At 30.8% G+C, this 11,521-nt stretch overlaps 2 protein-coding genes across 4 annotated transcripts; one reads left to right on the top strand and one right to left on the bottom strand.

Moving 5' to 3' along the window:
- Nucleotides 1-1,980: 1,980 nt before the first annotated feature.
- Nucleotides 1,981-4,679, top strand: LOC133830692 (glycine-rich RNA-binding protein blt801-like). Of its 3 annotated transcripts, none has more exons than XM_062260728.1 (5): nt 1,981-2,126; nt 2,735-2,888; nt 2,995-3,063; nt 3,343-3,449; nt 3,923-4,679. In XM_062260728.1, the coding sequence occupies exons 2-5, from the start codon at nt 2,744-2,746 to the stop codon at nt 4,427-4,429; spliced, it is 828 nt and encodes a 275-aa protein (XP_062116712.1). In that variant the 5' UTR covers nt 1,981-2,126; nt 2,735-2,743; the 3' UTR covers nt 4,430-4,679. The 3 variants fall into 3 exon arrangements, with proteins under 3 accessions (XP_062116712.1, XP_062116714.1, XP_062116713.1); XM_062260730.1 differs by lacking the exon at nt 1,981-2,126 and adding an exon at nt 2,298-2,315; XM_062260729.1 differs by lacking the exon at nt 1,981-2,126 and adding an exon at nt 2,321-2,363.
- Nucleotides 4,680-4,975: 296 nt separating this feature from the next.
- LOC133830691 (uncharacterized) lies at nt 4,976-9,037 on the bottom strand. Its single transcript, XM_062260727.1, has 3 exons — nt 7,296-9,037; nt 6,317-6,747; nt 4,976-5,982 (listed from the first exon to the last, which is right to left on the bottom strand). Exons 1-3 carry the CDS (start codon nt 8,155-8,157, stop codon nt 5,191-5,193), a joined length of 2,085 nt encoding a protein of 694 aa, XP_062116711.1. The 5' UTR covers nt 8,158-9,037; the 3' UTR covers nt 4,976-5,190.
- Between the last annotated feature and the right edge of the window lie 2,484 nt (nt 9,038-11,521).

Here is an 11,521-nt window from a genome sequence, read left to right as displayed (position 1 = left end):
CGATTATATTATCTAGTTTATATCATAAAATAAGACTTAGGTGTTTAAATGCAAATTTTAAAAAATTAAGTATTTTTGCTGCCAATATATCTAAAAAATATTCAAAGTGTAATGTATTCTTTTACATGTATAATTTGGCAAAAACATATATTTTCTATATAAAAAGTGTGTAGATAACGAAAATTATTAGTTTTAACAGTTTTTTATTTTTTTCGTTAACTTTAACGGAATATTATTATATTTAACATAATATTCTTATATTTAAAGGTAGATTGTAAACATGACTTAAACTTAGATAAAATTAAATAAATAAGTAATTAAACAAATTAAAATAAGATATATTTTTTTTAGATATTTTACAATGATAATTATTTAAAAATAATAAAACCACACGTTTTATAATTTAAATAAAATTTAATTAAACTTAAACTTCAAGTATTAGAATAATAACATATTAAATATATAATATAATATAATCTACTATTAACTAGCGATAAACTTAAATTTAAAATCCATGTATAATATTAGTATTATATAAAACATATAATATATAATGTCTTGTTATCACTGCCAAATTCAAAAACTAGAACAAACATAAACTTAAACAAAAATTAATTAATTAAAATATGATATTTTAAAGATATTGTATGACAATTCAAATAATTAAATTATATTTATTTAATAATTAAATTATATTTATTTAAAAATAATAAAGTCATACATATCATTTTTTTTATCTTATAAATTTGTGTGATAGTTTGTTTTTTATCAAGTGATTGAAGTTCTTTTTCTTCATCAAATTCACCAAAGGACATTGACAGATACATTAGAAACTAAAAATAGTTGATACATGTTTACTACTGTCTGTACTATCACTTTTTCTATTATTATTTTATTTCTATTATTAATTTTTTTTAAATATTATTGTAATATATATATATATGACATTTAACCATGTATATATATATCTATGTCAATGTTTTATTTAGATGTCATATATGTAGATATAAATGTATATATATATATACTAGATGCAACCAACGTACAATATGCACATTTGCTTAGTTTTATTTATAATATTAAATAATTTATTTATTTTATTTAAGTTTATGTTTGTTCTAATTTTTGAATTTGAGAGTGATATAAAGAGATTATATATTATATGTTTAATGTAATATTAAATATTATACGTGTATTTTAAATTTAAATTTTTTGTTAGTTTTTAAAAAAAAAAGCAATTTGTTACTAATTGACAGTAGAATATATAATATGTATAATATGATATTATTCTAATAAGTGAGTTTAAGTTTAATTAAATTTTATTTAAGTTATAAAATATATGATTTTATTATTTTTAAATAATTATCATTGTAAAATATCTCAAAAATATCTTATTTTAATTTGTTTAATTATTTATTATTCTTAAATAATTATCATTGTAAAATATCTAAAAATAACCTATTTTAAATTGTTTAATTATTTATTACTTTTAAATAATTATTATTGTAAAATATCTCAAAAATATCCTATTTTAATTTTTTTAATTATTCATTTTATTTTATTTAAGTTTAAGTGTTTACAAACTATCGTTAAATATAAGAATATTTCATTAAAATTAATATTAAAAAAATAAAAAATCATTAAAACTAAGAATTTCTGTTATCGACACATTTATTATATAGAAAAGATATATATTATAATATTATAATTTATTTTAATATATATTTAAAAATAATAGTAAATAAATTTTAATAAAATTATAGACAAGATTTATAATATTTACGGGAGTGATAATTATAAAATTTTAGTTTTAAAAGTAAATTTTATTAAAGGGGATATTTTTATTGACAAATTCGCTGGAACAGATTTTACAAAAGAAAAGCACAACCCAATAGTAATGTCCCACGTCACCCAGCTACACAAATAGCAATCAACACCTCATCATCGATCTTCACATCCAACGGCTGTAACAGCTCCTTTAGCAATCGAACGTTTCAGATTTTCTATTGCAGCCGATATAAACCTTCTCTCTCCTTCGCTTTCATAAACCCTTACCATACCCTAACCGAAGCTTTTAGGGTTTTAGTCAGTCTTTGAGTTGAGAGAAGGATCGAGCATTACCGAAGGTACGTCTCCGACGGAATCATCTCATCGGTCGTTTCTGTTTTTCTTCCTGTATTCTGGAAGATTTGATATGTATATATATATTTACAGTGTTGGGTTATCTGTACTTCTTAACGCTTGTGTTTGGGTATATGATGGCCGATTTAATTTATTTATTAGTTTATAATTCGAGGGAGGTGTTCTCGTGTCGGGTATTTTTCTGTTTCGGATTTTTATTTTACGTGCGATTTTATTTTTCGGTAAGTTTCTAGATGTTAAAGTGAAAGAAAGGGAAGATGAAGTTTTGATTTCTATGTTTTATGGAGCTGTTTCATTCGAGAAAATTGGTTGTTATTTGTGGTTTTTTTTTAATTGTTTTCTGGGTTTGGTTACTCTTGGCATGTAGATAGAGATACATAGTTTGTTAAGTTAACCGTCATCCGGTAGACATACTTGTAATAGTGACGTTTGTTAATGTGGTGGTGTTTTGGGGCGGTTAGAGTTTTTTGTTTTTTGGGGTTAGCATAGTATGAAAATACTTGTTTATTATTGTACGAGTGCTGACATAAAGAAATTCTTAGTTTCTGTTTGATTTGAACGACAGAATCCTAAGTTTTGCAATTTGTTGCAGGTTATTGCAATGGCTTTCTTTAGCAAGCTCGGGAATATACTCAGGCAATCTGCAGCCAAGCAGATTAGTTCTGAAGTGTCTCCCTTTAAGCTCTCTATGTCCCAAGCAGTAAGATGCATGTGCTCCATGGCAAGTTCAAAACTTTTTATTGGAGGTAAAATTGCGTTTTTTCCCTATTTTTATTTTCCAGTGTTATCTATCTATTCCTTGTTTCCATTTTTTTTTTTTCATATTTAGATTTCTCACAATTTTTAGTTTAGGTATTTCATATCAGACGGATGAACAAAGTTTGAGGGAGGCTTTTGCAAAGTATGGTGAAATTGTTGATGGTAAGTTCATAGCTATTTTTGCTAGAGATTATGGCTGGCAAGTCATAGTTTCAGTTTGCACATGCTTCTTCCGTTTGCTGGCATGGTCATGTTACTTTGGAGTATTTCTAGATTTAAGTTCAACTAATGGGATGGTCTTGTCCCATTTATGCACCTTTGTTTTTTATTTACTTTTGGCATGATGTTATTTTATTGGTCGTGAAAAGCTGCAAGTAGTATTTGGTTTCTGCTTATTTGTTTGTTTTTGCAATAAATACTTATCGACTGAATTTCTTGCAGCAAGAATTATTGTCGATCGTGATACCGGTAGATCCAGAGGATTTGGATTTGTCACTTTCACTTCTAGTGAAGAGGCATCCAGTGCTATCCAGGCTTTGGATGGACAGGTACTTTTATTTATTTCCTTATTTATTTATTTCATTGTCCTGAACAACATCGATCAATAGCTGGTTAGGATCTTTTTTGGTTCTGTTGAGTTAGTAGCCTTATTTGCAATTTATTGCTCTCCCTGATGATCTTTATTGCTTCAGCTTCTTCCGACTTCTTTGTAAACTGTGGCTGCTGCAATTACCACTTTTTTCTCATTAATCCTAACATTGTAATGTTACTGTCGTGTCATGTTATGTTATCTGTTTCGATGCCTGTCTTGCACATCATTTTCATCTACAACGAATAAAGACCAAAATAAGGGTGGTGATCCATCTATTATGGTGTTGATAGTTATGTTTGAAAATGCATTCAAATATAGAATCCAGTATAATTTAAACCAAAGACATTTTTGGATTTCTTTATCACGATAGATCATATAATGATAGGTATTCTTCTGATGCCTGTTTTGGGTCAAATATTTTTCTCTCAGGATCTTCATGGTCGACGAGTAAGGGTGAATTATGCCACTGATAGGCGTGCTGGATTTGGAGGAGGTGGTGGCGGCTACGGTGGTGGTGGCTACGGAGGCGGCGGCTATGGTGGCGGCAGCTACGGAGGTGGTGGTGGCAGCTACGGCGGTGGTGGCTACTCTGGAGGTGGAGGTGGTTATGGTGGTGGTGCTGCTGGTGGGAGCTATGGAGGCAGTGGTGGTGGTGATAGCTTTGGAAGTGGAGGAAGTTATGGTGCTGGTTACGGTGGAAATTCAGTTGACTTCGGCAGCAACGCTGGGAGTTACAATGCTGCTGCTGCTGGTCCCCCTGGCACTGATAACTTTTCTGGGAGTGGAAGTTTCGGTGGTGGATTTGATGGAAGTGCTGGCAGCAGTGGAAATGCTGCTGGGTTTGACAATTCGTTCGGAGATAACAAACCAGATGCTCCATTGGAAGGAAGTTACAGGGACGATGATGATTCTAATGACTTTGCCAAAAGAGCGTGAGAAAAGAAATTAACTGTGGGGAGTGGTGCATATTGCATTCTCTCATTGTTAAGTAGACTGCTCTTTCTTTTCCTCCCCCTCTTTTTTTCTTTTCCTTTTTGTTATAGCTTGTTAGTCTCATCAACTCCCTTTGTCACCGAATTGTTTATTTTATTTTTGGTTTTGGCTCTCGGACATGGACTGCAGATGCAGGGTTATAAACTGCTTTTCCCTATGATAAAATCTGAAATAATTCTGTTTTTAAGGGTTATTATGATCTCCCGCTGTCGCAAAGATGTGCATTTGGTGAAGTGAATTTGTTTTTGGATACTTTATAAGAGTAATATAAGCAGTTGTAATCGATCAATTTTAGAATATTGATATAATTTTTTTTTCCGCAAATCATTTGAAGTTGCATTACGTTGTCTTTTTTTCATCAGACTTTAAAATGAACGGGCTAGAATATCATGGAAATATATTAAGATGTCTAGACAATGCGGTCTAAAATTTGAAAAAATTGAAGAATGGGAAATGTTCGTGTTAGAATGGTATAAAAAAATTACCAAATGGTGAAATTGTAGTCATTTTCATATTAATAACTAACGTTAAATCTATTTGGTGCTTGAACTCGAAATCTGACAAGGTTTGTAAACTTTGATGAGAGGCTTCCAATGAAATAAAGTACAACAAAACAAAGGTTGTTAGCTTTTGAGATAAATGAACATCCTCATCTATATTATATATACAGACTGCAAAACTTAGAACTTCTTTTCCATTTGATTCTAATTTTCGTCCAATGAAAACAGCAGCCTTTGTGCATTCAAAACAACAGGAGACCCTTTCTTGGTCCTCTCCACAATCTGCTTAATCAGTTGCTTCTCTATCTCATCATCAGCATCACTAACCTCATCTTGACTATCCGAAGTCTCGTTTGATCCAGGAACTAAGGAAATATGCTCTTCCTGCATTCTTAAGCTGGTCTGAGAGAATTTACCAACTAGTTTCTCTTCAGCTGTTGCTGAATGTTCCATAGAACCATTTATCTCACCGTTTTGACACTCAGACATAACGTCACTGAAAGAACACGAGCCTTGTGGATTTTCGTAGAACCTGCAAGGCGAATCCTCTTCATCCGAGTCGCTCATCTTCATCAGTTCTTCATGAGCCTCATTGTAAGCATCAAGAGCTTCCCCAGATAAAGCCATGACTAGCGGTTGAGACACGGAATTACATTCTTCTCTAGCAACAGGACTTTCTTGCATTGAGGGATATTTTAGTCGACCGATTAAGGGCTCCCCCCAATTTTTACGTTCTGATTCTATCACTCGTATTTTTCTCTGGCTGTTCTGAAGTGCTGTCTCAAGCTCATTTACACGTTCTTCTAGTCTTGATTGAATAACCTCATGCAGCCGCAAGCTAAGCTGCCTAGGAGAAACTGCATAATTTGCAGAGTGATGTGTTGTGGAGGTGCTAGCTCCATCTTCATTTGACTTGGTTTTGGCAACAGCTTGTCCTCCAAGCATGTCCACTCTCAACTCACCTTGAGCAAAATCCGCCACAAAGTCTGGTTCAAGCTGCAAAAAATTCAATGACTTTTTGAAGTACAAAACAACAAGTATTCCGCTTGAAGATGAAGAATGACAAAACACACTCAATCTCACTTGATTTAAACAAAACACCAAAAATAAACCAACAAAAGAGTACTATAATTAAGGTTCTTAATCTCATATTGTAGTTTTTATGGAGTGTGGCACAATCAATATTATAGAAGAAATCAAAAGCTTCTATGATCATATAGAATAATAGGAAAAGAACCACTAGAGCATGCATGCAGTGTCAAGATAAAATTGAACAGAACTGTCAAGCTGAAACAAAAGAAATAAGATGTGATAATAACCTCATGCTTACCTCAACAACATCAGACAATCTTCTCTGCTGAGTTGATGGATTTACGTTTAGCCCCAACCTCTCCAGTTCAGCTTCAAGCTCTGCCTCAATTTTGCTCATAGACTCTGAACTCTCCTCTGCTTTCTGTAAATATGAATCTCTACCATCATCTTCGGTAGGACCATCAATATTTTGTTCAGAGAATAATGTGTTTGGGGCCCTCTCAGAAGTGGAATAATCATATGTATCCTGTGATTCATAATTCTCATTAGCCAGCTCCTTCACTGTCAACGAATCTTTCATTTCAAGTTCATCATGTAAATCCTGAACTAAGTTCTCAGTTTGTTTCAACAACTCCTTCAACTTGTCAACTTCACTTTTATTTGTTATGAAAGAAGATATTATGCCAATAGAGATGCCAAGAAAGAATAACACTGTTCCATCCAGCGAACCTGAGGAGAAGAGAGTCAACATTAGGGTATTAACTTTTTCAAAACAAAAGAAGCGCTAGTGAAGTACTGAATTCAGATTCCATTAATTAACTAGCAACTTAATTCTTAGGAAGATTGGAGAATGTATTAAGTACTGTAGATTGGTTTCCCAGAAAAGATTTTGATTAGAAAGCAAGAAGCAGAGTTTTCACTGAAGATGCTAATGTATGCACCAATCAATTGCCTAGCATTATACAGCAAAGACTCCCAACAGGTTTTCACTACAGAGAAAATCATATTTGTTTAAAAAAGAGCTAAATTTTTGTATGAAAGTGACAAGATATCAAAGCCCGTGATACTTTCCTATGAAATTTAATTAGGATATGAAAGAAAAAGCTATTTCCTCCTAAACAAGAAAAGAGGTTATTATGAGGATTTAAGGAAACATTGATCATAATTTTTGTCTTAGAAAAGTTTTTACATGAAAAAAAATTGAAAATATTAGCTTGTTTAGAATTGTTTAGCAATTAAGTAAAAAAATAAAATAATAGAAACTGAGATCATACAACCTTGAGAATAGAAGCCTTTTCCGATGGAAAATTTACTGGAACTGCACAACTTTCTATTCTGTCCCTTTCCTGTCTTAGATTTCGTCTTCTTCGAATGAGACGTAGACCCAACTTTTGGTAGTGGTGGAACTCCAAAAACTTTTTCATTCTTTTCTAAACATGCTTTGGTTCCAGTTTGGGCCCTAAGAGAATTATTGTATGCACTGCCGAGGACACGGCTTCCATCAGTCACAAACAATGTCTTCATAGCTGGTGTTGATGATGATGGAGCAGAACTAAGCACATACTCTTCCATTTGAGCATGTTCATTGTATAATTGAGCCATAAGGCAACTCTCCAAAGAATTCATTGGTTTATTTAAATGACCACGATACCGTTTAGTTCTAATGGAGCTTCTGTTCTTTATTATGCAATCCATTTCTTCAGCAGAAGGTTTTGGTGATAGTGATACATCATAACAATTATCACTAACATCACCAATTAACCTATTTCCTCCTCCTTCATGCTCTTTAAGGTTTTCATTCCCCAACTTTCCTGCCTGCAAGTTTAATACAGAAAGTACATCCAAATCTTGGCAACTTGTTAAGCTCCCAAGCTTTTCACTGTTCCCACTAGTAGAAGCATCATCTAGTGAAGTAATATCTGGAAGTATATTGTCAAATGTACTATCTTTAGCAGCATTGCCTGGTCGTTTTGATCTGTGTTTCAAACTGCGGAAGGGGCCGCCCGGGGATTCAGGCTTCTTATAATCTGAATCTCCATTTGACAATTGTAACAACTTATCCCTATCTTTGGGAATGTTCTGCCAATACTTGGCCAAATATCCAGCACCAGCAGCAGCTGCAACAAGCCAAAAATCCATTTTTGATCTCCCTTCCACAGAGAAAACATTACCCTAACTCCAAAGTTTCATCTTTATTTCAATTCTCAGCCCTCTCCAAAAATGCCTGAGCTTGGAATCCAAAACCCTCTTAAACTTTTGGGGTTATAAATAATAACAAAGTGTAAATTTTAGTTGAAACAATTTCCTTTGAAATGAATGTAAAGAGTAACTCAAAAAAACATATTTTCCTCAGCCTCAAATTTCAGCTTTGAACTCCCAAAGATACAAAACTCCTCAGAGGTGGATTAGGAATTAATGTCAAAAATCTTTCGCTACTTTCTAGGAAGTAACCAAAGGTCGGAGACCAATCTCCCAATCCCCAAAACGATGATGAATCAAGTATACACGAAAACAGGTGCAACACAACACAGGTGTCCCCAAGTTAACGACTTGGCCTAATATATAAAAAGACTTAGCTCTACCCAGTTGAAAGAAATCTTGAAACTTCAAAAACCATCAAAGATTAAGCTCCATACCTTATAAAAATCATTGACTAACAAGAAAAAGCCACCATCCCAGAACACCTATAGGTACACAAGAATCAATAATCCAACTATGCCCTTTTGTGAACAGACTTTGGGCTGCCAAACCCATCAATGGGCAGAACCCATTTAAGGATATAAAAACAGAACGAGTTAAGTAACATAAACGAGAAGAAAAACAAGGTAAAAATGGCTATGGTGCTTCAGGTGGGAAAGAAAGCTTAATTTTAAGAATGCTAAAGGACTTTGTGTTTACGAGGCAAATCTAAAAGAGACCCAATTTCGTAAATCTTAAATGGACTCTCTGCGGAGGAACAAGAGCACCGCCCATCACAATGTTATCTAAACGAACACCCTACGAATTCTACCTTTGATAAACGAGGGTTTTATTTTATTTTATTTGAATTAGCTATTTTTTTGGTAGGGGATTTTTCGTATTTCTCTTTCAACTGATGTACTTGTGTGAACTGGTAGGGTATTCATTTCATTTATCTTTTTTGAAAATAAAAAACCCTTCGAAAACCAATACCATAGATATTTTAAAATAAATAAAATAAAAATTATATTATTTTTTTAATAAAAAATACAAATTATTTATAGCAAAAACATAACGTACTCTTTTAGAGAAAAATAAAATAGATGTTTATTTTTTTAAATTCCAAAAGAACTTGGAATTTGATCTCAAAAACTTATAATTAATAATGTTAGTGTGACAAAAAGAATATATGGAAAATTTTCTTATTTTATAGTAGAACAAGGTTGTAAATATATAAAAAAATTTAAAGATAAAATGAAACCTACATAGATAAGTGAGCTTCACAATATTATTTTTTATTATTAAAATATTTAGTTTACACATAATTATTGAATATATATCGTTCTCATATATAATAAACATAGTAAATTTTTTTATTTATATTTCTAATATTTATATACAAAAAATATATGTCACAACCAAAAATAGTTACACAAATTTTCATGCCAACATATATTTATTGCTCTTTATAAAACATTCTCAATATTTAAATAATTTTAACTAATATAAAGTTAGTTCAACCAAAGTTTTTTTTTTGAGTGAAGTAATTTAACCAAAGATACACAATTGACATCTCCAACTCATAACACTATATATAATGTTGCATCAACACAAAAACTAAAAAAATTTACCACTGTATTTTTTTCTATTTCAACCACAATACCAAAAAATATATTATTTATTATTATATTATTTTTTAATAAAATAATATATAAGATATAAATATATTTATATTTTTTTAAAAGAGATATTATATATATTAAAACAAGAAAAAAAGAAAAGTCTTGCTGTGTGAATAGTGCACAATAACTGTTCACACATGGCTAAATGGTTGTATAATATGGGATGGTAAGTTGGTAAAATACTAAGTTTTGGCTGACAGGCTTTTGATTTTTGGGAAATAGGCACGTAGAATTTGACTTTAAAAAAGAAAAGTTGCCTTTTCTTTGTCATGACTTTGATATAATCGCCATTTACAAGAAGGAAAAAAAAAATGTTTGATCAACCAAATTCTGATTTTATATTATTGTTAATTCACCAAACTTTTCCAGCACTAAAATAAAATTGTCACACTATATTAAAGAAAAACGAGACCTGTTTTCTTATATATAACAAAAGAAAAAACTGAGTGGTGGGCTCTTTGGAGGTTTATTTTTATGGATAAAATGAGTTCCACTAAAATAATTATATTAAGTTATGCCGATAATACTGAAAAAAAAAACATAAAAAGTACATTAAATATTTTCGACTAGAATTTAAATTTCTTCTAAACTTATATAATTAGATTGTGGAGGCCTAAAACTCTCTAGCTACTAATCAACAGATAGAAATATATATATATACTAAGTATAAAATATGTCCAATATGTAATATTTAAAAAATTAATTAGATAATAAATAACATAATTATTAAAATGTACAACATGATTTAAGTGAAAAGTTGTTGTCGTATTACGTAAAGAATTAATTTGAGGTACCTTTTCAAATAGTGATTATTTCAATAACATAATATATTAAATCTATAACTGGTTAAAACCAAATTAAATGAAATAATTGAGCTCGACAAATTGGGCAAGAAAGATTTCGACGAAGCTAGTTAACAATACAGTCGACATAAAACAAATGTAAACATTGTGGTATATGTGCATAGCTCATTCTCACTTCAAATTCCTCCAAACACACAGGATAGCTCTGCCCTATCTGTTCATCACCTTCTCCAACTATGAAAGTAATAAAAATCAAATCCACAATCTCCATATTATTCCAATATGGAAATCAATCATCAACTGCCATGTATGTCTCATAGTCTCAAAATTTTATCTATCTTATCTATCTTTAAACATTCTTTTTTAAATAGTCACGAGACTCTGGTTAATAGCCAAAACATAAAAGTTAGACTGTGTTCGATAATAATGATATTAGTAATTTATAAAAATTATTTTTTTAAAATATTTATAAGTAACAAACTTTAAAAAGCACAACTAATAATTATTTCTCATTTTATTTTCGATTTTGGTAAAGGATAACGATTATTTAATTTTTTTGAAGTGTGGTTGATATATAACTCTTAGTTTTTTCTTAATCTAAATATAATACAAATTGTCAAATATTTGAAAGTGGTATTCAATCATGTTTGCTTTGATTTTCATTTTATTTGGTGAAATGATGTTGAATTATGTAGTAGTTTAGTTTATGTATAAACAATAAATTGGTATTTGTTAATGTACTGAGAATAATAATAATTTAACTAACCTTTGGATTATTCGGATTGTAAACGATGTTGAATTATGTAGTAGTTTAGTTTATGTATAAATAATAAATTGAAA

This window comes from Humulus lupulus, chromosome 4 (genome assembly GCF_963169125.1).
Source record: "Humulus lupulus chromosome 4, drHumLupu1.1, whole genome shotgun sequence".
In the NCBI taxonomy this organism is placed as follows: domain Eukaryota; kingdom Viridiplantae; phylum Streptophyta; class Magnoliopsida; order Rosales; family Cannabaceae; genus Humulus; species Humulus lupulus.
Note: the sequence above shows the minus strand (reverse complement) of the source record. Positions and strands in the feature narration are given on the sequence as shown.

Coding starts and splice junctions, on each gene's coding strand:
- LOC133830691 (XM_062260727.1), bottom strand. CDS start 8,157: ATGGATTTTTGGCTTGTTGCAGCTGCTGCTGGTGCTGGATATTTGGCC. Junction 6,748..7,295: donor AAAAGGCTTCTATTCTCAAG/GTTGTATGATCT, acceptor TCTTCTCCTCAG/GTTCGCTGGATGGAACAGTG. Junction 5,983..6,316: donor GATTGTCTGATGTTGTTGAG/GTAAGCATGAGG, acceptor AATTTTTTGCAG/CTTGAACCAGACTTTGTGGC.
- LOC133830692 (XM_062260728.1), top strand. CDS start 2,744: ATGGCTTTCTTTAGCAAGCTCGGGAATATACTCAGGCAATCTGCAGCC. Junction 2,889..2,994: donor TTCAAAACTTTTTATTGGAG/GTAAAATTGCGT, acceptor TTTTTAGTTTAG/GTATTTCATATCAGACGGAT. Junction 3,450..3,922: donor TCCAGGCTTTGGATGGACAG/GTACTTTTATTT, acceptor TTTTTCTCTCAG/GATCTTCATGGTCGACGAGT.